Source organism: Pipistrellus kuhlii, unplaced genomic scaffold (genome assembly GCF_014108245.1).
Source record: "Pipistrellus kuhlii isolate mPipKuh1 unplaced genomic scaffold, mPipKuh1.p scaffold_m20_p_1, whole genome shotgun sequence".
Classification (NCBI taxonomy): domain Eukaryota; kingdom Metazoa; phylum Chordata; class Mammalia; order Chiroptera; family Vespertilionidae; genus Pipistrellus; species Pipistrellus kuhlii.
In genome coordinates, this window is record NW_023425404.1 from 52457249 (window position 1) to 52484028 (window position 26780).

General features: G+C 44.6%; 1 protein-coding gene across 3 annotated transcripts; it reads left to right on the forward strand.

Annotated features, from left to right (window-relative positions):
- Positions 1-3975: 3975 nt before the first annotated feature.
- On the forward strand, positions 3976-25729 carry NDUFAF1 (NADH:ubiquinone oxidoreductase complex assembly factor 1). Of its 3 annotated transcripts, none has more exons than XM_045574505.1 (5): positions 3976-3994; positions 15075-15726; positions 20789-20974; positions 24850-24924; positions 25513-25729. In XM_045574505.1, exons 2-5 carry the CDS (start codon positions 15151-15153, stop codon positions 25660-25662), a joined length of 987 nt encoding a protein of 328 aa, XP_045430461.1. In that variant the 5' UTR covers positions 3976-3994; positions 15075-15150; the 3' UTR covers positions 25663-25729. The 3 variants fall into 3 exon arrangements, with proteins under 3 accessions (XP_045430461.1, XP_036301528.1, XP_045430452.1); XM_036445635.2 differs by lacking the exon at positions 3976-3994 and adding an exon at positions 10813-10957; XM_045574496.1 differs by lacking the exon at positions 3976-3994 and adding an exon at positions 14226-14244.
- Positions 25730-26780: the final 1051 nt, after the last annotated feature.

The following is a 26780-nucleotide window of genomic DNA, read 5'->3' on the forward strand; positions in this document are numbered from 1 at the left end:
CCCCTGGCCCCGCCCCCCGCCCGGCGCACGCCGTTCGCCGGCTCCGGGCGCCCCTCCCTGTCCCGCCCCCGACGTAGCGTGAGGGGCGGGGCCAGCACCCGGCTCGGTTCCGGGCAGTGGACCGCTTTCTCGCATCCCGCGCCTGGCCCCGGGAAGTCTTGGTTGTGTTTCCGCTGCGGGACCCAAGTTTGATGGGAAGCTTACCTGTCGTGGACTGGAGCCGCAAAGCACCCGGATCCTCTCTGAGGAGCCTTTCAACTGCCCGCCACTGATGAAGTGGCGAGGGCGACGTCAGGGGCAGTCCTCCTGAGAGACACCAGTCTCCTGGACCTCCGCTGAGGGCACCCGCTGGGACATGAAGCTTTGCACACTAGGTTGTGCAAGTGACCGAGCTGGGACCTGGAGGATGCATCTGAGTTACCCAGAACAACAGTAGAGGGAAGGGTGTGCTTAACAGAGAACCGCGTGGGCAAAAGCCGTGATAATAGAGAAAAAGTTAGGGTCAGGGAACTGAAAGTTTATGATGGCTGGAACAGATGGCATGGAGTGTGGGAATAAGGCGGAGGAAGGACCCAGCGGCTACATGCAGAGTCTAATAAGCTAAAGAGGAAGTATTGGAAGATTTAAACGGAAGAACGACATGATTAGATTTGTGTTTTAAAGAGATTACATAGCTTCCCCAGTGTGGTGAATGCATTAGAATGCAGGGAAACGCCGAAACCGGTTCGGCTCAGTGGATAGAGCATTGGTCTAAGGACTGAAAGGTCCCGGGTTCGATTCCAATCAAGGGGCATGTACATTGGTTGTGGGCACATCCTCAGTAGGAGGTGTGCAGGAGGCAGCTGATCGATGTTTCTTTTTTTTTTTAAATATATTTTATTGATTTTACACAGAGAGAAATTAAGAGAGACAGAGAGTGAGAAACATTGATGAGAGAGAAACATCGACCAGCTGCCTTTTATTCCCCGCCCCCTCCCCCCCCACTGGGGATGTGCCCGCAACCAATGTACAGGCCCTTGACCGGAATCAAATCCGGGACCCTCCAGTCTGCAGGCTGACGCTCTATCCACTGAGCAAAACCGGTTTTGGCTGATCGATGTTTCTAACTCTCTGTCCCTCTCCCTTTCTCTCTGTAAAAAGTCAATAAAATATATATTATAAATAAATAAAAAAAGAGGGCAGGGAGACCATATAAGCTGTTGGTGTCATTTTAGCAAGAGATGACGGTGTCCTAAACGAAGGAAGGAGCAGTAGAAATGGAGGGATGATTTGGAAGTTAGAATTACCAGGTCTTGGAGATTAGTTGGGAAAGGAGTAAAGTCAGGTCACAGAAAAAAATGACGCTCTGTTCGGGCATAGGAAGCTGGTGGCAGGTGGGCCCTTCATCAAGATGAGCAACACATTGGGAGGAGGTTTCAGAACTGGTGTTATGGGAAATAAGTTCAGTTTCATGCCTGTTGAGTTTGAGGTCAGCTGATTAAAAGGGCAGCTCCAGGAGTGCTTTCTTTGTGGGATTTGGCATATAGAGTAGGGAGCATAAGCAATAACAACTTGACATCTTCTAAAAACTTTTTGGAGTCCATTCATTCATTATTCTGGTAGTGAACTTAGGAATGAGGCCACAGACTTCCCTAGCATTACTGGGCAGAGGCAGGCTGAGGAGTTCTTGGTCTCTGGCTCACTTTTTCTGTCTAAATTTTATTTTCTACAACAGGTTTACAGTACATATCACAAATGTACACACCTTAAAATAATAATAAAGAAAACATACATAGAGACCTGAACTAAATACATACCTAGATGTCCAATTTGCTACCAGTTAGTTTAAAAAGGTGTTCAGACCCAAACCCAGAGTGGCCGGGCCCGGAGAAGCCGGGCCCAGAGCAGCCGGGTTGGGAGCAGCCAGGCCCAGAACAGCAGTAGCCAGGCCCGGAGCATCCAGGCCGGGAGCGGCCAGACTCGGAGCGGCTGGGCCCAGGGCAGCTGGGCCCAGAGCAGCCGGGTTGGGTGCGGCCAGGCCTGGAGCAGCAGCTGCCAGGCTGGGAGCGGCCTGGCCCGGAGCAGCGGCTGCCAGGCCGGGAGCGGCCAGGCCCGGAGCGGCCGGGCCCGGAGCAGCCGGGCCCAGAGCAGCCGGGTTGGGTGCGGCCAGGCCCGGAGCAGCTGGGTCTTGTGCGGCCAGGCCCGAAGCAGCGGTTGCCAGGCTGGGAGTGGCCAGGCCCGGAGCAGCCAGGTCTGGTGCGGCCAGGCCCAGAGCAGCGGCTGCCAGGCTGGGAGCAGCCAGGCCCGGAGCAGCCGGGCCCAGAGCAGCCGGGTTGGGTGCGGCCAGGCCCAGAGGAGCAGCAGCCAAGTCCAGAGCAACTAGGTCACGAGCAGCAGTGACCAGACCCAGAGCAGCTCGTTCCTCGCCAGCCCCTGCCCCACGGCGGCCTCTCAGACATGGCTGGAAACTTTTGTGGGAACTTGAGGGTCTGCTGAATCACGTGATGAAGGCTTAGATCTGGATGTGTTGAGTTGGTATAGCGCTGGGGTGTTGATCTGTGAGTGCCTTGGGTGGGGCCTGGATGAGGCTGGTTGACCTATTTGGAAATGTCTTTTGTGTGAAGTGTATCATTGGGCATGTGGAGGTATTATTGATATGAGAAAATGCTAAGTAACTGATTTATCATACTATCTGAAAAGGGATTTACTATCGGGGAAAGGGAGGGAGGAAGAGACTGAACATAAAATGTGCACCTATGGATGAGGACAATGGGGGATGGGAAGGGGGCGGAGGATGGGGTGGAGGGGGGAAGAAATGAGGAACCTTTGTAATAATATGAACAATAAAGATTGATTTAAAAAAATAAATAAATAAATAAATAAATAAATAAATAAATGGTGTTCAGGATTCAGGTAGAAAAAAACAATAAGGCCCACCTACCGCTTTATTCCAAAAGAGTTGTTCTAAGATATAACCCCTAGGACTTCTCTCTCCAGCATATCCTTGGAACTGAGACCACAGACAAGAAGACCCAAAATGGCCAGGCTAGCTCCTCCATTTCTAGCCAGCCAAAGCCCGGTGCCCTTCGGTGAGGTGGAGTTCTCCTTTTGATGGCCCAACCATATCTTTTTTTAAAAAAAATACTATATTTTATTGATTTTTCACAGAGAGGAAGGGAGAGGGAAAGAGAGTCAGAAACATCAATGAGAGAGAATCATCGATCAGCTGCCTCCTGCACACCCCATACTGGGGATGTGCCCACAACCAAGGTACATGCCCCTGCCCGGAATCGAACCCGGGACCCTTGAGTCTGCAGGCCGACGCTCTTATCCACTGAGCCAAACCGGTCCCAGCCCAACCATATCTTTTTTACTTTTAATCCTCACCCGAGGATATTTTTCCATTGATTTTTAGAGAGAGTGGAGGAAAAAGGGAAAGACAGAAATATCCATGTGAGAGAAACACATCAATTGATTGCCTCCTGTATGTGCCCACTCCAGGGCCCAGCTTGGGCCAGGGAGGAGCCTGCAACCCAAGTATGTGCCCTTGAGGTAATCAAACCCAGGACCCGACACTCAATTCACTGAGACAAATCAGCTAGGACCCAACAACCTCTTAATGAGTTCAGGGTCTAAAAAGTTGCTCAGATAAAAATTTGGCAAAGGATGGCCACTTTTTATTGGGACAAGTGCCCTCAGCCCTCTTATCACCTTTTAATATATATATATATATATATATATATATATATATATATATATATATATATTTTTTTTTTTTTAATATTTTTTTATTTTTTATTGATTATTTCCAGAGAGGAAGAGAGAGCTAGAAACATCGATGAGAGAGAAACATAACATGAGAGAGAAATGTCAATCAGCTGCCTCCCACATACCCCTCTCTGGCCCTCCACTGGGGATGTGCCCGCAACCAAGGCACACGCCCTTGACCAGAATCGCACCTGGGATCCTTCAGTCCACAAGCCAATGCTCTATCCACTGAGCCAAACTGGTTTTGGTCCTCTTATCACCTTCTGATTGAAGGTTGAGGAGTACCCTTGTTGGCTTCCCATCTATTTTGCCAATGGGGATGCTTATTGTGTTCTGTTAGCCATTTCCATAATTCTCTGGGGCCTCCTTGGCTATAATTCTGACCTATCTACTCATAATTGCATCTACCTGGCTTCTGGCAGTTATGTACTGCCACCTGGCCTCTTGTTTCAAAATCCTATCACCCCATCCTATTAGCTGAGTTTTATAACAGTCTCACCTACTGCAATATAGGTGAAGCACCATTAAACTTATAGTGATACTGGTGCGCCTGTTATTATCACACTAGAGTAGGGGTGTCGAACTCAATCAGAGAAGGGGCCAAAATCTAAAATCCAGCCTAAATCGCGGGCCGAATGGTTTACTGAACAGTCATAAAAACTGTCATTGTGATGGAAACGCAGCAGAGTGCAGTGATGACAGCGCGGTGCGGGCCACATTGCAAGGCCTGGCGGGACGGATTTGGCCCGCGGGCCTTGTGTTTGACACATGTGCACTAGAGGCTCAATGCCCAAAAATTGGTGCACTGGAGGGGGCGGGGGATCCCTCAATCTGCCCTGTCCCCTCTCACAGTCCTGGAACCCTCAGGAGATATCCTACTGATGGCCTAGGCCCGCTCCCTCTGCTGGAGGCGACAGGGCAGATCAGGGGGAGGGGCCGCCCCCAGCACCCCGTAGCTGCTGCTGCCACTGCCAATGGCCGTGGCTACAAGGCCTGAGCCCTGGGCCTCACAGCCACGGAGCCGTAAGACGTCTGGAAGACTTGTGGTCTAATTAGCATATTACCTTTTATTAGTATATATTCCTTATGGCCTTGGTAAATGGAGTCTTCTTTTATATATATATATTTTATTGATTTTGTACAGAGAGGAAGGGAGAGGGATAGAGAGTTAGAAACATCGATGAGAGATAGACATCGATCAGCTGCCTCTTGCACACCCCCTACTGGGGATATGCCCGCAACCAAGGTACATGCCCTTGACCGGAATTGAACCCAGGACCTTTCAGTCCCCAAGCCAACGCTCTATCCATTGAGCCAAACTGATCTTGGCATAAATGGAGTATTCTTTTGGCCTTCCCATGGAACATAATAATTTGGTGGAATTTCTGACCTTAGATAGTACATCCAATTTGTTGTGCTCAAAGAAAGAGAGAAACATCAATGATGAGAGAGAATCAGTGACCGGCTGCCTCCTGCATGCCCCCTACTGGGGATGAAGTCTGCAACCTGGGCACATGCCCTGCCCAGGTCCCCTTGATCAAGCACCCTCTGAATCCAGTGTCTTGCTATTCTCCCAACTGTTGCCACTACATGCTTAGCTAGTTCTTGCAGCTCCTTAGTGGGATAGTTCCTTTTCCCCCTTATCTGGTCCAGTATGTTCCCCACTGGGATAGGTAGTGTTTTAATCCTAGCAATTGGCCTGTGTCCAGGAGGACGGTAAGGGCAGATGTTGAGGAGGGCACATGCATTCTTACAGGGAACAGGTCTCTTCACTGTCTGATAACAAGATTGAGCCATTTCTTCAGGTTTCGAGGATTCAGGAAACTGTGAGAATTCAAGATCTTCAGTGGCATCAGTCAGATAGCCCCATCCCAAATGTCATGGTTGCATCACTAGGGCCTAGGTCTTGGCTTAGCTGATCTGCCTGGCTTGGGAGTATAATCTTATTGGAGTTGAGACTACTCTGATGATTATCCTGGGCCTCAGCCTTTCCTGCCCTCCCACTGTGGGTGTAGAACCCCTCTTTATATGCTATTAGGGTGCCCTCTGGCTTTCATACTTGACTTTCAGTAACCATGGCCAAATTCCATATTATACTAGTAGTTACTACTAAAGGCCCCATGTACAAATTTGTGTATGGGTGGGGTCCCTTTGGGTGGCCTGTGGAGATTGGGCCCCAGCTCACACCCCCAGCCTTGCAGCCCCACATCCCCACCTGGTACCCTGCCTTAATCTGGCACTGCCCCCTCACGTGCTCCACCATCCAGTCTAAGTGGCGATTGATTGGGGCCTGCCACCCAGCTCCCTCAGTGCCACTGCTGGTCACCGTCTGCAGGGCTATTGGCAGGGCCATCAGGCCCCCTCATGCACCTGTCTTGGCCTGGTGCCACCTGCTCACCTGCTCCACCATCCTGCAGTGGAACCACTCTTGTCCGGACCCATCAGGGCCAGCAGTATCTCCTCTGCCAACTGCTGCCAGCATCGCGTCACTGACACCTGCCATGTTCCTGGCCAACCCCTGGTGGTCAGCGCACATCATAGTACAAGGTCGAATGACTGCCTGAGGGGACAATTTGCATATTAGGCTGCCCTTCCATATTTTTTAAATGCCTGATACACACCACCAGCTGGTACATTCCCTTCCACCAGCAAACTATCCCTCGTCGCTGATAATGAAATATTTAATAACCAGACCACCAGATCTTTGTTGCCAGCTGTGTGGTAGGTAACCCAACTTCTAAATATTATTTTATTGCCTGATTTCTTGGACCACTTCTAGCACCAACTGTTGCAAGTTGGGTTCTCCAAGAAGTAGACTCTGAGATAGAGTTTAGTGTGTAGGATGCCTATCGGGAAGTGTCCCTGAGATTCACAACTGTGGAAGGGAATGGAAGTGGGGTAAATTGAACTGAAATGTATACCTATCAAATGACTGGGAATCAGACTGGCAGCCTTTTGGTTCATGGGATGGAGGACACCTGATTATCTGAGCCACATAGGCCAACGCTTGCTGTGTGTGTATGTAGATATTTATTAAAGTGACATCACAAAAACCTTGGCCTCAAAGCTGCAGATGGAAATATCCCCAAAAGAAGGATAGACAATTCATGTTGTTTAATGGAAAGTCCCTTTGAACACTGCCGACTCTCTCTAATTAGGTGACCCTCTTCACCTGCTAGTCTGTCTGGACTACAAGGTGAGCTTCCCCATCAGGACGGACTGTCCCGGATAGATGGCCTGAATTCTCACATCAGGCTCATTTTTTGTTGTTGTTGTTGTAGGTGAATAAATGTTCATTCTGGTCTATCATTTGTCCTCCTGTGAAGTTGCTTGGCAAGAAGTAATCTTCTGAGTAAACAGATAAAATCAAGTTCCTGCATCAGCAGAGAACTAACTCTGGATCTATAGTGATACCACCATGACCCAAAATTCCCACGAGGTCATTTCCTTTTTTAAAATAATGTATTTCCTTTGCCTGGATCATGCCCTGGTTGTCTTTAAACTCTGAAGAGTCTCCATCAAGATATGAAATTACTGAATAATTTGCCTCCTGCTTTAACTATTGCAGTATTTTCCCAATGACCTGTGTCACTCCAGCCCTTCTTAAAGGTTTTCATTAAATTTGTCCTTTGGCCTCTTGAGGCAGTAGTCACTCTGTGTGTAAATTTGTGCAGGTTACTGTAGAAGACGTATTTTTTTTAATTTAAAAAGTATATTTTATTGATTTATTACAGTGAGGGAGGGAGAAGGATAGTTAGAAACATCAAACAGCTGCCTCCTTCACACCCCCTACTGGGGATGTGCCCGCAACCAAGGTACATGCTCTTAACTGGAATCAAACCTGGGACCCTTCAGTCTGCAGGCCGACGCTCCATCCACTGAACCTAACCTGTCAGGGCTAGAAGACGTATTTTAACGTCTATGACAAAAATCACTATCTTCAAGGTTTTTACCCTCTTGTTGAAGAGAAAAGGCTTGTATATAAAACAGTTAATGAGCAGTGTTGTAAAGCTTATAATCTAGTTTTCATTTGAACGTAATTGAGTGTCAGTGTATATAACATAAAAAATATTGTATTATAGGATGCCAGGAGAGCAATCATTATGACATGGACACATTAGGGAAAGTTTTTAAGGAGAACATGGAATTTAAGTTGTGTTCTGAATAAGTGTAGTCAATGTATCAATGAGGACCTATTGGTTGCAAGTGACAGAAACCAAATTTAGATTAATTTAGGCAAAAGGAATTCATTGGTGCTTGGAAGTTAAGGAAAGACTCATATAACCAAGCCAAGGCAAGATGCTGCAACTGGACCTCAGGAACAATTATTAATAGAACTGGGAAAATAAATGCTGACTGAGCCTTCTTTTATCCTCCTATTCCCATCTCTCCCAGCACCTTCATTTTATCTTGTTGCAAACAAATCTTTTTCACAATATTAGCAGGTAGCCCAAAAACTCCACAAGAGCCACCAGTTTTCATTTAGAAAATTCCTGGGAATAAACTGATTGGCACAGTGCAGCCAGGTGCTCACCACTGGACCAATCAGCTGAAGTCAGGGGAGTCATGCAAACACCTGAAACCAAATTTATGATGCAGAAGAGGGAAGAATGCTGAGCAGAGCCCTAACCGGTTTGGCTCAGCAGATAGAGTGTCAGCCTGAGGACTGAAAGGTCCCAGGTTCAATTGTGGTCAAGGGCATGCACCTTGGTTGTGGGCACATCCCCAGTAGGGGGTGTGCAAGAGGCAGCTGACCGATGATTCTCTCTCATCGATGTTTCTAACTCTCTATCCTTTTCTCTTCCTCTCTGTAAAAAATCAATAAAATATATATATATTTTTTAAAAAAGAATGCTAAGCAGAGAAAATATTAATTCCATTATGAGGAGTAATGAATATGGTTTAGGCAGATTCTAGTTTGGATGAGAAACTGAGGATAAGTATGAGCCTTATAGATGGAGTAGGATATTATGGAAAGTTTAGAATGCATGCAGTGGCACATCTGGAGGCCAAAGGAATATGGTGTCTAGCTCTGGGTGCCACATTTAAAAATGGAAATAGACAAACTGTTGTGTCCAGAGTAGGACAGTCAGTAGACCGAATGTAAGTTGTATAAAAGCAGTAACTGCCGAAACTGGTTTGGCTCAGTGGATAGAGCATCGGCCTGAGGACTGAGGGGTCCCAGGTTCGATTCCGGTCAAGGGCATGTACATTGGTTGTGGGCATATCCCTGGTGGGGGGTGTGCAGGAGGCATCTGGTCGATGTATCTCTCTTATCAATGTTTCTAGCTCTCTATCCCTCTCCCTTCCTCTCTGCGAAAAATCAATAAAATATATTTTTTTAAAAGGTAGTAACTAATCCAGGTTTCTCACTGGGTTTGGAAAGAAGGAGCCAAAGATCAAAGATAGTAAAGAGAGTTCAGGGTTGGTAAGAACAGGTCTTTTTTTTTTTTTTTTAACAGTCAATTTTATTTTTCTTAAACCATAAAATAGAGTCTTTGGTTGTACAAACAATACTATAACCCAGCTGTCCTGGCTAGGGAGGGAGCAGTTAGTTGGTGGCCAGAACTCCTGAGGGGTCTCTAAAATGCTAACAGCCAGGTTAAAAGACTTGGGGCAAGGGTGGTGTTGGTGCTGGCAGAGCCCCCACCCCAAGTCCAGGGAAGGGATCCAGCCCTCTAGGAGGGCACTGGGCCCAGGTCTCGGTGCCGCAAGAGGAGGTCTTAAGGAGAGAAGCCAAGGATGGCCAAATATTTCCAGTTTAGAAGAAGGTGGGCATTTACAGAAATAGTGAATTTAGGAGGAGTTAATATGGATAATTCAATTTTATTTATTTTTTAAAATATTTTTATTGATTTCAGAAAGGAAGGGAGAGGGAGAGATAGAAACACCAATAATGAGAGAGAAAATCATTGATTGGCTTCTTCCTGCATACCCTCTACTGGCGATGGAGCCCACAACCCAGGCATGTGCCCTGACTGGGAATTGAACTCTGATATCCTGGTTCATAGGTCGATGCATAACCACTGAGCCATGCTAGCTGGGTTAATTCAATTTTAGACATACCAAATTTGAGATGCCAGTGGTGTATCCCATTGCTGGAACTGCTTTGTGTGAGGTTGAAAATGTTTACTGGGGTGTAGGGAAAGAGATGCTCACATTGTCTTTAGATAATTCATAGAAAAGAGGAGGGTGCAGTCTAGGCTTTGGAGACAACCCCATTTAAAGTTGTGAGAAGAGAAGAGTCAGTTAAGGAGGGAAGGATGGAGGAGGTAGGAGAACTAGGCAAGTGTTGAGACTAGAGAAGTCAAAGCAGAATTTCAAGAAGGAAGAGTTGGTGGCATGGAAACGAGTAATGGAGGAAACTTGGAAAAGGCAATTATATTTGGTGAGGTCTTTTCTGAAGCCTGGAGGGGAATGGTGCTGACTTCTAGGGGGTTACACTTCTTTCCCGTTTAAGCTGAGCCCTTAATTCTTGCTAGCACTATAGTAGGTGCTGGAGACAGTTCTGGACCCAAGAAGTTCACAGTGTGTTGGAGGAACTGAAAAGTAAAAGAACAAGGTACAATGTTCAAAGAAGTATGCACAAAATCTAAAAGCCTTGTGGAGTGGGCGACCCCTCGGGGCGGGATAGGGAAATGGCGGGTACAACGGTTTGCTGCCCAGGTGCTTGCTGGTTCTCCAAAGATTCCGCGGGGGCAGTTCCAGTAGAACTAGTTCCCCGAGGTCACAGCTCTGCGACGCCGAGGGGGCGCGAGGGGACCCTGGCGCCTCCGGGCGAAGGAACGTTAGCAACACAAGGGTCCTATTTGAAAAATGACGATGGAGTTGGCAGCCTGAAGTGGGATGCAGGAAAAGACGAATAGTTTGTCTAAATTCTCTCCTTTTTCTCACAGAGGACAGAGAAGATCAGGAGTGGTGTAAACCGGGCTTTTTGGAAAGCGAGTAGAGACCAAAAGCCTCAGGTCGACTGGCTTCGGGATCTTTGTTCCTAGTCCTAGGCCTCCGCACCGGGCCGGAACTCTAGTGTCAAAGCGCCTGGTTTGGCGCCGGGCTGTAAAAGCAGCTGGACCTGCACCGGAAGTGGAGTGTCCGGTCGAGAAAAGCTGGGGACCCGGGCAGAGGCCACCCTGGAACCCCGGTGGGGAGGGCAAGTGGCCTCTGCTGGCCGTTCGTGTCCGGAGCGAGCGAGGGCGACACAGCCTGGCAGGTGAGGGGTGAGGGGACCACACCCCGACTCGGATTGGGAGCTGTAATGACCTCGGTAGTTTAATCTTGGAACCTCCGTGTTCTCATCTCTGTAATGGTGGTAGTACCTCTCCCAGATTTGTTGTGAGGAGTCAATGGAAATATATTTAGAACAGTTTCTGGCACATGGTAGACCCTAGATATACAATCTTTATAAAGACTGCTCCATTTATCTTCGTCAAAAGCCACGAATTTTCAGTCTGGGATCACCCGTTAACGGGTTTGACTTTATTGGTAAAAATACGAAACAGACATTTATCATTAAAGTTGTATTAGAGCCGAAACCGGTTTGGCTCAGTGGATAGAGCGTCGGCCTGAGGACTGAAAGGTCCCAGGTTCGATTCCGGTCAAGGGCATGCATGCACATTGGTTGTAGGCACATCCCCAATAGGGGGTGTGCAAGAGGCAGCTGGTCGATGATTCTCTTTCATTGTTGTTTCTAACTCTCTATCACTCTCTCTTCCTCTCTGTAAAAAAAAAAAAATCAATAAAATATATATTTAAAAAATAAAATAAAGTTATATTAGAGAAGTAACAACATTACCGAGGGTTTGGAAAATAGGATGAATATTACTCATAATCCCATCATCCTCTACTAGACTTTAAGACTTTTATTCCCTCCTCTCCCCCATCTAAATATAATTTTTAAAAAATATATTTTTTGCCGAGGCTGGTTTTGCTCAGTGGATAGAGCGTCGGCCTGTGGACTGAAAGGTCCCAGGTTCGATTCCCGTTAAGGGTATGTACTTTGATTTCAGGCACATCCCGGGTGGGGGGTGTGTAGGAGGCAGCTGATCGATGTTTCTCATTGATGTTTCTCTGTCTATCCTTCTCCCTTCCTCTCTGTAAACAATCAATAAAATATATTTTAAAAATATTCATTTATTGATTTCAGAGAGGAAGGAAGAGGGAGAGAAAGAGAAACATCAATGATGAGAGAGAATCATCGATTGGCTGCCTCCTGCATGCCCCCTATTGGGTATCGAGCCCACAACCTGGGCATGTTCCCTTGGCAGAAATCGAACCTGGGACCCTTCAGTCTGCAGACCAATGCTCTATCCACTGAGTCAAACCGGCTAAGGCCCAAATATAATTTTAAAAAATATGTGGAGACAACCTACAGTGGGGTTGTCTCCAAAGCCCAGGACTTTTTATTTTGAGGATACGTTTATTAAAGTTGGGGACAGTGAGACAAGGAAGGGCTTAGGATAGAGGAACAACAAGAGAGAGACTAGCTGAAACCGGTTTGGCTCAGTGGATGGAGCGTCAGACTGCAGACTGAAGGGTCCTGGGTTCGATTCCGGTCAAGGGCATGTACCTTGGTTGTAGGCACATCCCCAGTGGGGGGTGTGCAGGAGGCAGCTGATCGGTGTTTTTAACTCTCTCTCCCTTTCTCTTTGTAAAAAAATCAATTAAAAAACAAAACAAAACTCAGAGAGAGACTAGAGGGGCCTACTTTTGCTCTCTAGAAACCTATGGCCAAGAAGAGCCTAGGCAGGGCTGCTGCAGCTCACTGCAGAGTCAGCAAAAAGGGGGCCTTGGGGACAGGTTCAGGGGGTTAGCCCGCCATGAGAGGCTGCTGCCCATTGCTCTCCTGGTTGCGAGTCTTGGCGGGGGAGGGAGGGTATCCCTTAGAGTTGGGAGATGCATGCCTGAGGGGAAGGGGAAAGACACTGGTGTCCTCCTGGGAGGGAGAGTGCCTCTGTACATCTTATACTTGTAATGTCCGCATATATGATCTTGCATATTTTATTTCCTTTTAAGGGTAGCTGGAGCAGGTAGAAGAGGGGACCATTTGGTCTTTCTGGTTTTGCCAGCACTTAAGAAATGTTGCTTAGAGCAAAGTTGTTATTTTACTAGAGCGATAGAAGTTCTATTGGTAATGCTATACATATAGAGAGGCAGCGGCATCAAGTGGAAGGACTTCAGACCAGCGTACTAGTTCTAGATTCCATGCTGATTAACACTCTGGACTTAGGCAGGCCATTTCTTCTGTTGGTGTCTTGTTTCCCAGAGAAAGGAAATATCTACCTGCCTTGTCTTACAGAAGTCATATGTACATTAAATGCGATACGTCAAGGTGGCTTGAAAACATTAAGAATGGTAATTAAATGTGGTAGTATTAGTGTTACTGTTTATTTCTATCTTTGAGGACCTCAGATAGTGGTAGTGATAGTCAAAGCCTTGTTACTCAAAGTGTGAGCCTTGGACTAGGAGCTTGTTAGATATGAAGAATCTTGGAGATCCTGTTAGACTTACTGAATCAGAGACCCTTCTTATAGCCATCATTCCATCTGATCTTCAGAAAAATCCCTTAATGTAGGTAAGGGAACTTTTACCCCCAAGGAAATGGAGACCTCAGAAGATCAACCTGAGGGTAAACAGCGTTAGTAGATTTAGTCATATGAAATTGCCAATATTTACAATACGTACAACCTAATAGAAGGACAGGTCTAGGAGTCAAGTCAAAGTTTTTTTTTTTTTAAAAACATCTTATCTGGAATTTTCCTTTTTTTAAAGATGTTTTTATTGATTTCAAAGAGGAAGGGAGAGGGAGAGAGGAAATAGAAACATCAATAATAAGAGAGAATCATCGATTGGCTGCCTCCTGCACCTCTTACTGGGCATCAAGCCCATAACCCAGGCATGTGCCCTGACCTGGAATCAAACCTCTGATCTCTTGGTTCATGGGTTGACTCTCAACCACTGAACCACACCACTGTGCAAGGCCCAAGTGTTGTGATTCCATATTCAGTGCACACATCTAAATCCTTTTTTTAAAAATCTTCAAACGAGGATATATTTTTTGTTTCTGTTTTTAAAAAAATATTTTTTTATTGACTTCAGAGAGGAAGGGAGAGGGAGAGAAACATAACGATGAGAGAGAATCATGCATCAGTTGCCTCCTGCATGCCCCCAACCAGGGGTTGAGCCCTCAGCCCGGGGGTCCTCGTCTGGAATTAAACTCGGGACACTTCAGTCCCCAGGCCAATGCTATATCCACTGAGCCAAACCGACTAGGGCATCATTGGTTTTTAAAAAAATATATTTTATTGATTTTTTACAGAGAGGAAGAAAGGGATAGAGAGTCAGAAACATCGGTGAGAGAGAATCATCCATCAGCTGCTTCCTGCACACCCCCTACTGGGGACGTGCCTGCAACCAAGGTACATGCCCCTAACTGGAATTGAACCCGGGACCTTTCAGTCCGCAGGCTGACGCTCTATCCACTGAGCCAAACTGGTTTTGGCATCACTGATTTCTGAGAGAGGGAGGGCGGGGGGGGGAGAGAACATGGATTGGTTACCTCCCCTAGGTGCCCCATCCAGGAATTGAACCTGCAACCTTTTGGTATACAGGATGATGCTCCAACCAACTGAGCCTTGTGCCCAGGGCTGTAAGTCCCTCTTCTTATGAAGTGCTACTGAAAGGGTTAAAGATAGTAACATGTCAGTTAGCTTAGGTCCTAGAGTGAATGAGTTGAGTACTTTATTCTAGAAACCAATTATTTCTTAAAAATCCAGTCCTGCCCTAGCCAGTTTGGCTCAGTGGATAGAGTGTCGGCCAGCATGTTCGATTCTGGTCAAGGGCACATGCCCAGGTTGTGGGCTCAATCCCCAGTGGGGGACTTGCAGGAGGCAGCCTATCCATGATTCTCTCTCATTATGGATGCTCCTCTCTCCCCCCCTCCCCTCTCTTGCTCTCTCCCTTCATCTCTGAAATCAATAAAAAATATATTTAAAAAAATCCAGTCCTGGTGGAATTGCCAAAAAAAAATAAAACAAAACAGGAAAAACAAAACAAGCATAAAATTTTGTTTTAAAATGAACACAATCTTTTGAAACACATACTTGAATTATTTTGGGGTTGATATTTATTTTGGTATTTTTTTTTCCCCCACAAGGCAGCTGGATGCATTATGTATAGTGCAAACGTATTCTCATCATATGTCCTGGATAAATGTTTATAGGGTTAGAAAATAAATGCATGAATTTCACAATACATGATCTATGTTGAATTTGAAATTGTGATATATTTTTTGCAACACTTGTAACTCTTCATTGTCTCTTCTGTCATAGGTGGAATTGTGCTGTTGGCTGAAGCTTTTTCCTCTGGTAGCCCAGGAAGAAATTTATATTTCGACTTTTCCTTACCATGGCTCTGGTTCACAAATTGCTGAATGGCACTTATATTCTCAGTAAATGCCTGAAGCCAAGTGTAGCCTCGTGTCCATTTCTGAGCACCCGCTTTGCAGACTATTGCTCCAGCAGTCTGCAGAAACCAGTGGCTACTCCTGGCAAAGCTTCCGCTCAGAGGAACTCTGCAGGGGGTTTGCAAGGAGATCACCAGAGAGAAGTTGCTTTGGATGTAACTTCTCCTGAGGAGAAGCCCGAAGTCAGTTTTGATAAAGCAATTAGAGATGAAATCAAGGAACATTTTTGGCGTTTGAAGGATGAGATTGTGAACCATTGGATAGGGCCCGAAGGCCGCCCTTTGCAGGAGGTCATTATGGAACAAGCCAGAGTTGTCTGGCAGTTCCGCGGAAAAGAAGATTTGGATAAGTGGATAGTGACCTCGGATAAGACGATTGGAGGCAGAAGTGAAGTGTTCCTGAAAATGGGCAAGAACAACCAGAGTGCACTGCTGTACGGAACCCTGAGCTCCGCGGCGCCTCAGGATGGGGAGAACAGTCAGAGCGGATACTGCGCCATGATATCCAGGGTCCCCAGGGTAGGTTAGGCCCAGCAGCCTGAGTTTTCTGGTGAATCGGGGTGAACATTGTAGCATGAACTGTAGCGGAGAGTGTCTGTAAATGAAAACACCTGGCATCTCATCTCGTCTGGGGTTGTATAGCTATGGGGCACAAGTACAAAGCTGAGCACAAGGGAGAAGCGGCCCCTGAGGAGGGACTGCTTGTTTTGGGGCCTCACTTTGGTCCAGAGCGGAGCGTTCTTATGTTTATCACGTTAACCGCCTGTTTTGTCTTCCTTCCGCTTCAGTCACTGGCGACTGACATGGCGCTTAACGTGTTAAGGAGCCCTGAGAGATTAGACAATTGAACAATGATCTGGGAGGTTTGCATCTCCTCTAACATAGACCACAGACCCTGAAATGGCCAGGGTTCCTTAGGGTGGACGTAGGGTCAGTCTGTACCTTTTTATTTATTTTAATTAAACTTAATTTTAAATATTTAAAAAATATATATTTTATTGATCTTTTACAGAGAGGAAGAGAGAGGGATAGAGAGTTAGAAACATCGATGAGTGAGAATCATCAACCAGCTGCCTCTTGCACACCCCCTACAGGGGATGTGCCCGCAACCAAGGTACACGCCCTTGACCGGAATCGAACCTGGGACCTTTCAGTCCGCAGGCCTACACTCTATCCACTGAGCCAAACCGGTTTCAGCTAAACTTAATTTTAGAGTAGTTTTGTGTTTTACAGAAAAATTGCAAAGTAGTACAGAGCGTCTGTCACCAAGCTTCTCCAGTTGTTACCATCTTACATTACTTTAGTACATTGTCACAACTAAGAAACCAACATTTGTGCATTACTATTAACTATAATAGTTCCAGACTCTATTTGAATTACATTAGCTTTTCCACTAATATTCTATTTCTTTCTTTTTTTTTTTTTTTTTTTAATATATTTTATTGATTTTGTACAGAGAGGAAGGGAGAGAGAGAGCTAGATGAGAGAGAGTCATCCATCAGCTGCCTCTTGCACCCCCCCCCACTGGGGATATGCCTACAACCAAGATTCCCTTGACCAGTTTGATTCCCTTGACCGGAATCAAACCCGGGACCCTTAAGTCCGCAGGCCGACGCTCTGTTCACTGAGCCAAACTGGTTTCGGCTAATATTCTACAATATTTCTGTTCCAGGATCCCATCCAGGATTTTACATTGCATCTAGTAGTCATGTCTCCTTAGTCTCCTTTGGTCTGTGACAGTTTCTTAGTCTTTTCTTATTTTTCATGAGGATTTGAAAAATACTGGTGAGGTATCCTCTTATCTAATAAAGAGCTAATATGCTAATTAGGCTGAACAGCAGAATGACTGTCCAGACAACCTTCTGGGCAGCCTTCCAGGTGAAGGCGGGGCTGCGAGGGCCTGGGAGGCTGAGCCCCCTGCATGAATTTCGTGCATCAGGCCTCTAGTTATATAATGACCCTCAATTTGGGATTTTCTGATTAGACTGGGGATCTGGTCTTTTTTCTCCTGGTTAGACTGGGGATCTGGGTTTTTAGGAAGAATGCCACAAAGTTAAAGGACCCTTCTCATTACATCGTCTGAAAGATACATGCAGCGCCCTGGTCAGAGAGCTCAGTTGGAGCATTGTCCCAATATTCCAGCGTTTTGGTTTTGGTCCCTGTCACATAACAGGAGTCAACCAATGACTGCGTAGATAAGTGGAGCTACAAAAATCAATGTTTCGCTTTCTCTCAAGTCAATAAATAAAAAAAGATATAATTTCTTTAAAAAGAAAAGAAAGGTATGTGCTAGCAACATGACATCACTGATGTGTTAACTGATCACTTGGACAAGGCAGTGTTTGCCAGGTTACTCCATTGTTGAGTTACTTTTTTTTTTTTTTTTAAGAATAGTTTATTGATTTTTAGAGAGAGAGGAAGGAGAAAAACATTGATGTGAGAGCACAACATCCATCTGCTGCCTTCTCTACCCAACCCAGGCATATCCCTGACCAGGAATCGAACTGTGACCTGGTTCATAGGTCGATGCTCTGCCACGGAGTTATGCCTGTTGAGCTTTTTTCTTCTTTCATACCATGTTCTTTGGAAGCAAGTCACTAAGTGTACCCTTCTTTCAAGATGGGAAGGTTGTAGGATTAAATTATTTCTCCTGAAAGGTGTACTATACACATAAATTACTTGGGATTCTTAAGAAAGAAAGATTTGTTTCTTCTACCACATTTATTTATTTGTTAGTATGGACTCACACTTTGGGTTGTAATCCAACAATATGTTATTTATTTTGTTGCTGAAATTGTTCTACCTTTGGCCACGGAGTTCTTTCAGGTTGGCTCCTGTCCCTTGATCTCCCCCCATCCTTTTGAAAAAAAAATATTTTTATTGATTTTCAGAGAGGAAGGGTGAAGAAAGATCCATGTGAGAACAAAACATCGATTGGCTCTCCTGTGTGCCCTCTATTGGTGATAGAACTCGAAACGTGGGCATGTGCCCTGACCGGAAATCGAACCGTTAACGCTGGTGCACAGGATGATGCCCAGCCAACAGCCACACCGGCCAGGGCCCCATCCCTGTGTGTGTGTGTGTGTGTGTGTGTGTGTGTGTGTGTGTGTGTGTGTGTTTAGCACATTTGGCTCTATAAGATGTTCTAGCTCATCTTGTATTTCCCTTGTCCCAACCCTAGAATAAGCCATTTCTCAAAAGAGCTCTGGTTTCTTTTTCTTTTATGGAGGATTAGAAACCAGGATCTGGCCAAAGCCGGGTGGATAGAGCGTTGGTCTGCGGACTGAAGGGTCCCGGGTTCGATTCCGGTCAGGGGCATGTACCTTGGTTGCGGGCACGTCCCCAATGGGGGGTGTGCAGGAGGCAGCTGTTTAATGATTCTCTCTCATTGATGTTTCTGACTCTCTATCCCTCTCTCTTCTTCTCTGTAAAAAAATCAATAAAATATATTAAAAAAAAAAAAAGAAAAGAAACCATGATCTGGGCAATGAGTTTACTTGTTGTTACTGGGATGACACTATATCTAGGAGATAAGTGGACATAGCTAGGAAGTATATGTATACATACCAACTTGTGTAAATACATGCCTATAATTTTATAATTTCTATATTCATATTAATTTTTTTAAATCCTCACCCAAGGATATTTTTTCCATTGATTTTTAGAGAGTGGAAAGGAGAGGGAGAGATGGAGAGAAACACCGATATGAGAGAGACACATTGATTGGTTGCTTCCAGTCTGCCCTGGACCAGGGCTAGGAGCCTGCAACCGAGGAATATGCCCTTGACTGGAATTGAACTTTGGATCCTTCAGTCTGCAGGCTGATGCTCTATCCACTGAGTCAAATCATCTAGGGCCATATTAATCTAAATATGAGTTCATACTAATGCTCTTACTTTAATTCAGTACCATGTGGTTCAGTCTGGCCTTCCCCCTCTTCTGTAACTTCATTCTGTAACAGTGAGAAACCCATCCCCTACCAGTTACTTCCTAGTTTAACCCCAATATACATGTAAAGTAATTTCAGGATTTTTAAAAATTATAGTTTTGTTGATTTCAAAGCGGAAGGGGAGGGAGAAAGAGAGAGAAACATCAATGATGAGATAGAGTCACTGATTGGCTGCCTCCTACACACTTCCTACTGTGAATGGGGCCTGAAACCAGGCATGTCCCCTGACTGGGAATCAGACTTACGATCTCTTGGTTCATTGCTCAATGTTTAACCATTGAGCCACACCATCTGGGCAGTTTTAGGATTTTTAGCCCAGAACTCTGTGAGACAACTTAGCCAAGTAGAATACAGTGTTTATGTATAGTTTCTTTTGTCTTTAGCCTTATAGTATCTAGTCAGAACACTATTTTCCAAAGTTACTTAGTTCTTTTATCTCTCCACTGGCCTATGGCTTTTTGCAAATTTGCTGACCAGGTATTGTTTCAGGGCTGCTCCGGACAGATTCCCATGTCTGACCTTGGCCACAGCCTCTGCATGTTTGCTTGGATATTGTGCTTTAAGGAGAAACAAATGTTAGGAGTAGTATTAGGCTCCATCTCTCCAGATAATGATGAAAAGGAAAGGTAAGTATTCCTCCAGAGGCAACAAATTATACACACCAACTAGTGCACACCAAGATTTCTTTCAGGCCCTGAAAATCCTCAAAATGGAATTGATAGTCCACAGCAGCAAATACTTCTATGGCTAAATATTTATTGTGGAGTAATAGAAAATGTTCATAACATTTAAAAATGTTTTTATTGATTTTTTTTAGTGAGAGAGAAAGGAAGAGGGATAGAGAGAAGGAAACATCCTAGAGAGAAGAACATCATTGATTGGCTGCCTTCTGCATGGCCCCCTCCGGGGATCAAGCCCACAGCCTGGGCATGTGCCCTGATCGGGAATTGAACTGGCAACCTCTTGGATCCTAGGTAGACACTCAACTGCTGGGGATGATAACATTTATTAAGTGTACCTGACATTCCTTGTGCAGATTAGTTCATATACACTGCCCCTTTTATTTCTCACAATAATATTGTATCATCATTCCAGTTTTTAAAAAATATATTTTATTGATTTTTTAAAGAGAGGAAGAGAGAGGGATAGAGAGTTAGAAACATCGATGAGAGAAACATCGATCAGCTGCCTCCTGCACACCCCCTGCATTACCTTAGAAACGTACTGTGTCAGTATTTTTTTTTATTAAATATATTTTATTGATTTTTTACAGAGAGGAAAGGAGAGAGATAGCTAGAAACGTCGATGAGAGAGAAACATCGACCAGCTGCCTCTGCACACCCCCCACCGGGGATGTGCCCGCAACCAACGTACATGCCCCTGACCGGAATCAAACCTGGGACCTTTCAGTCCGCAGACCAATGCTCTACCACTGAGCCAAACCAGTTTCGGCTTGTGTCAGTATTTTGTACTAAAGTAGGAATCACTAGATTTATCTACTCCCTTGTAAGGGAATTGAAGCTGAAAAAGAAAAATGATTAGTGGATCCCTTTGTTGTTATAAAAAGTGCTAACTCATATTTTGCTAATAATGTAAAATGAGGTGAAATTAACTTTCCTTTCTATACCTTAGGGTGCTTTTGATAGAAAGAAGTCTTATGATTGGTCTCAGTTCAATACCCTATATCTCCGTGTCCGTGGAGATGGTCGGCCTTGGATGGTGAATATCAGGGAGGACACCGATTTCATTCAGAAGAGCAATCAGATGTACAGTTACTTCATGTTCACCCGTGGTGGGCCCTACTGGCAGGAGGTCAAGGTAACAGCCCAGGTCTTTATTGTACATCTTTTGAGATCATCGTTACATTGTAGTTTTTCTTATTAGTCCCTTTTGGAAAGTGTGGGAAGGGAAAGAAGGGAGAGGACCAAGGAACAAGATTTATGCAATTGACTTTTTCTTTGATTAATATATATGTTAGCCTACTAACCAGGAAATATTTTTGATATGGATATGGTCTGGGTATGGATATGACATATTAAGTCATGGGTACATCTCTGGTTTATGCCTAAGTAGATGTTTCTTTTAAAAAATATTTTACTTGAGACCAGTTTGGCTCAGTGGATGGAGCATTGGGAAGCGTTGGCCTGCAGGCTGAGAGATCCCGGTTCGATTCTGGTCAGGGGCATGTGCCTTGATTGCGGGCACATCCCCACTGGGGTGGTACAAGAGGCAGCTGATCGATGATTCTCTCTTATTGATGTTCCTAGTTCTCTGTCCCTCTCTCTTCCTCTCTGTAAAAAATCAATCAAATATATTAAAAAATATTTTAATATGTTTTTATTGATTTCAGAGAGGAAGAGAGAGGGACAGAGAGAAACATCAATGATGGGAGAGACTCGACCAGCTGCCTCCTGCATGCCCTCTATTGGGGATTGATGGGCCCTGACTGGGAATGGATCAGTGACCTCCTTGTTCATGGGTCAACACTCAGCCACTGACAGGTGGGGCAGGTATTTCTTTTTAAGTTTCTGCTGTATCACCTCTTCAGGGCAGCTCTATTAATATAGTGTCCCTAGCTTAGTAGAAGGCTTCCTTACGAGGAATAAATACTTCATCCTTCACAATCATCAAAATTTTTATTTATTGGTAGTATAAGGCAGACTTATTTTGTAAATGAGAAGCTTTGAGAAGGTAAACAATGTTAGCCAAGAGGAAAATAAGTGGAAATTCAGGAAGGACTAAATCAAGTGTCCATTCCTGTCTTCTAAATCATGAAGGTTTTCAATCCATAAACTCAAAAGAAAGTATCCATTTTGTTCATACTTAAACCTAATGCTTATCCTGGATTTCTTTCCCCCTTACCCTATATCCAGTCTATTAGTAAATCCTGTCATAGCGACTTCCAGAGCCTGCCATTCCTGCCATCTCTTCCACTGTCCGGGCTTTGGGGTTACTTTGCAGCAGCTTCTTTATTGGTTTCCCCTTGTCCTCTTGCTCCCCTAAAATCCACTCTCCACACAGCCGCTGCCGCCGGAGTAATGAGCTTTCTAAAGCATAGCTCAGAATACATCTTTCACATGCTTAAAACCCTCCAGTGGTTTTTTCCTTACTATGAGAATGAAGTCCAGACTCCTTAACATGGCCCTCTGATATCAGACCCGTTTTCACTTTCTGTCTCCCCTCCTACTTCCACTCCTCCACACTGTTCCCTTTACTGTGTGTCAAATTCAGCAAGCTCATTTAATATATATATATATATATATATATATATATATATATATATATTGTATTGATTTTTTAGAGAGAGGAAGGGAGAGGTGGGGAGAGAGTTAGAAACATCGATGAGAGAGAAACATCAACCAGCTGCCTTCTGCACACTCCCTACTGGGGATGTGCCCACCACCAAGGTACATGCCCTTGACTGGAATCGAACCTGGGACCCCCAAGTCCATAGGCTGATGCTCTATCCACTGAGCCAAACCAGTTAGGGCAATAAGCTCATTTCTATCTGGGTCCCTTTGTACTTTGTGGTGTATCTCCTGGAATGCTCTTCCCCTCATACCTTCCCCAGCTTCTTTCCTATCATTCACCTCTCAGCTTGAAAATTGCCTCACAGAGGCCTTCCTGTCCCTCTAGCTAGAGTTGAACCCTCTAATCCAGTCACTTTTTTTTTTTAATCCTCACCTGATGATATTTTCCATTAATTTTTAAAGAGAATGGGAGGGAGGGAGACAAACATCAATGTGTGATACATTGATCATTGATTGGTTGCTTCTCACACATGCCCTGATGGGTGGGGATGGAACCTGCAGCTGAGTTAGGGGCCCTTGACTAGGAATTGAATCCAAGAGCCTTCCATCTGAGGGCCAATGCTCTAACCACTAAGCAACCAGCCAGGGCTAATTCTGTAATTTGTAAAGTATATATTTATTGATTTTAGAGAGGAAGGGAGAGGGAGAGAGAGAAACATCAATGGGAATCATTGACTGGCTGCCTCCTGCAGGCCCCCACTGGAGATCGAGCCACACTTCGGGCATGTGCCCTGACCGGAATTAACCGTGACCTCCTGGGTCATAAGGCCATGCTTAACCACTGAGCCACACCAGTCAGGCGCTTTGTAGTTTATGCAAATATCAGCAAATAGTAATATAATTTTCTCCTTTTTTAAAAATATATTTTATTGATTTTTACACAGAGAGGAATTGAGAGGGACAGAGAGTTAGAAACATCGATGAGAGAGAATCATTGATCAGCTGCTTCTTGCACACCCCCTACTGGGGATGTGCCCGCAACCAAGGTACATGCCCTTGACCGGAATCGAACCTGGGACCTTTCAGTCCGCAGGCTGACGCTCTATCCACTGAGCCAAACCGGTCCCGGCTAATTTTCTCCTTTTTTTAAACTGAAAAAATAAAAATTGCATAATTTATGCATCTTCTGTTTATATTTTTAATATTTAGATCCTGAAGACCTTCCATAACACTACATGGAACATTTTTAATTCTTTTTGTGTGTGTTTTTTGTATTTTGTTATGTGGATATCCTATAGTTGACTGAATGAATACTGTATTGATAGTCACTTGGGTTGCTACCAATTGCTATAATGAATATTTTATCACAGTTCTTGAGGTGTTTTAAAAATTAATTAAAAAAAAACCTGTAGATTTGTCTATATCTTACTTTTTGACTAGTAATATATTATGAAGGTCTTCTCTCTCTCTCTCTTTTTGCTATTAGAAAAAACTATACCTTTATGTATTTATCAGAATTTTTCTGAAATATAAATTCCTAAATGTGAAATTGGTCAGTTATGACATTTAAAATATTTTAGTGCTGTTGGTTTTCTATTGCTACATAAAAAAACTTCCATAAACTTAGCAGCTTCAAAAACACATTTATTACCTCCTAGTTTTGTAGGTCATAAGTTGAGACAGTAGATCTGGGTTCAGTCAATGCTCAGGGCCCTATAAGGTTGTACTCAAGGTATTAGCTGAGCTGCATTACTAATCTAGAGGCTCTGGGCAAGAATCTTCAAGCTCCTTCTGGTTGTTAGCTAATTCAGTTCCTGTGATTGCAGGGCTGCTGTCTCCTTCCTTTACTGGCTCTCAGTGAAGGGCCACTCACAGCTCCTAGAAGCTGCCTCACTTCTTGCCAGGTAGCTGCCTCCATCTTCAAAGTCAGCAGTGTAGAATCCCACCACCCCATCGAGTCCCTTCATGCCAGTCAGTCCCTTTTACAGGTTCAAGTGATTTAGTCAAGCCTACAGAGAATAAGCTATAAAAAAGTCAACTGATTTAGGACCTTATTTCTGCAGAGTTCCTTCATAGCAACATTGAGATGAGTGTTGGAATACCTCAAAGAAGGTGTGTGTACACTAGAAGTTGGAAGTCTTGGGGGCCATCTTAGAATCCCGCCTACCACAGTCACCAGCTGCCCTCTAAGAGTTTTAATACTTTCCACTCCTACTAACAGTTTACAAGTGTGCCTCTTTCTCTTCACCCCCATATTTCTATTAGGTTATTTAATCATTTTCTTAGTTATGTATCTGTGATCCAGATGACTTTCCACTTGTCATAACTGCATCTATGAAATAATTTTATAATTAAATTTAAGCTATTACTTTTATCATTATTACATAGATGGTTCAGTTACTTACATTTCAGTTATGAAGTAAATGGTTTTCTTTTTTTCAGATTCCTTTCTCCAAATTTTTCTTCTCTAATCAAGGAAGAATCCGGGATGCCCAGTTTCAGCTTCTGCTTGACAAGGTAACATTTTCCTTTCATTCAGAACTACATTCTCTTTAGTGAATCAGAACTCCGGTGAGGATGAATTCAGTCCATTTTGGAAGGCTGGCAAATGAAAGATGGAAATTCCTACTCAAGTGTCTCCCCCCCCCCCCCCCCTCCCCGTAATACCCAGACAGATGTTTACACAGACCAATCCTTTGAGCCAAATCCCTATCCTGGTGAATTTCATCATGGTCTTCTCTTGAGATTTCCTACATTTTATTTTAGCTTTAAAATAAGTGAACAGTGTTGAGTTCAGGAGAGCTTCAGGAACCTCCATTGTTGTCCTCACTAGTCTTAGTGGCCCTACACTGCAGGGAGAGGAAAGGAAGTAGAGTGGGAAGAAACGTAGCCCTGTATTTCCTCTTGTAATTTGCTGCAGCATAGGATGCCATTGCAGGCCACGTCAGTTCCTGCGATCGCAGGGCTGCTGTCCTTACTATGGCATACTTGCTAAGGGCTGATAGTGCAGTATAAAGACTCAGCTATAGTAATCGCCTCATGGAATTTTAACACTCCAGGAACATCAGTATTCAATTTTGATCAATTTCTCTGTTTTAAATTTAGATCTCCTCTATTGGATTCACCCTGGCTGACAAAGTGGACGGTCCATTCTTCCTGGAAATAGATTTTATTGGAGTGTTTGCCGATCCAGCCCACACAGAAGAATTTGCCTATGAAAATTCTCCAGTGCTTAACCCAAGACTTTTTAAATAGAGGTCATGAAGTAGTAGTGTAGTATCTATGCTGATACAGAGACAAAATAAAGTATTTCTTTAATGGCTTTCAATCAGTGGCTGGTATATATTCCCTAAGAGAAAGCTAAATGCTGCTCCTAAGAGGGACCATATAGAGGGAAACCAAGTTCTAAACTGTACCTTAACTCAGAGAATGCAGTTACTATACTAATGCAGAGATACTATATAAATAACTGTTTTTGGTTAGAACAATTTCTGATTGAGATGATTCCTGCATGGTTTCCAAGGCAAGGAGTCTTTGAGATGACAGTTGATGGCCTTCGACCACTACGTTCCTTATAGGTTTCTTCTGTTTTCTAATCCATCTTTGAGGAAGACTGCTGAAGAATCCTATATAATAAAAGCCTAAAAGCCTAGGTAGTGTGGCTCGACGCCCTCATGCGATGTCACAAGATGGCTGCCATAAGATGGCCACCACAAGATGGCCACCACAAGATGGCTGGCAGGGGAGGGCAGTTGGGGATGATAGGGCCAGCAGGGGAGCAGTTAGGGAGCAATCAGGTTGCTGGCAAAAGCAGTTAGGGGCAATCAGGCAGGCAAGCAGTTAGGAACCAGCAGTCCCAGATTGTGAGAGGGAAGTTCTAAACCAGCAATTGGAAATCCCCCAAGGGGTCCCAGATTGGAGAGTGTGCAAACTGGACATTGCCCTTCCCCCCACCCCCAACGCATGAATTTTGTGCATCAGGCCTCTAGTATTAAGATAAAGGTACTATTGAAATCCCTGAGAAAAGACATACCTAGACATGCTTCGTCTGTTCGGGCTGCTGTAACAAATTACTATAGACCAGGTGGCTAAAACATTTACTTCTCACAGTTCTGAGGGCTGAGAAGTCCAAGATCAAAGTATTTGCATATCTGGTATCAGGTGAGTGTCCACTTCTTGGCTTATAGACAGCTGCCTTCTTGGCTGTATCCTCACATGGTCTCTTTCCGTTCTTTACAATGACACTAATCCCAACACAAGGCCTCAATCCTCAAGGCCTAATTGCCTCCAAAAGGTCCTACCTCCAAGTACCATCATATTGGAGATTGGGGATTTAACATGAATTTTGGGATGACACAAACATAGTCCATAAC

What these genes read in the sequence shown, in the direction of transcription:
- NDUFAF1 (XM_045574505.1), top strand. Translation starts at nt 15,151, where the DNA reads ATGGCTCTGGTTCACAAATTGCTGAATGGCACTTATATTCTCAGTAAA. An exon ending in TGATATCCAGGGTCCCCAGG is followed by an intron (nt 15,727 to 20,788) that starts GTAGGTTAGGCC and finishes TCTATACCTTAG; the next exon opens with GGTGCTTTTGATAGAAAGAA. An exon ending in CCTACTGGCAGGAGGTCAAG is followed by an intron (nt 20,975 to 24,849) that starts GTAACAGCCCAG and finishes TCTTTTTTTCAG; the next exon opens with ATTCCTTTCTCCAAATTTTT.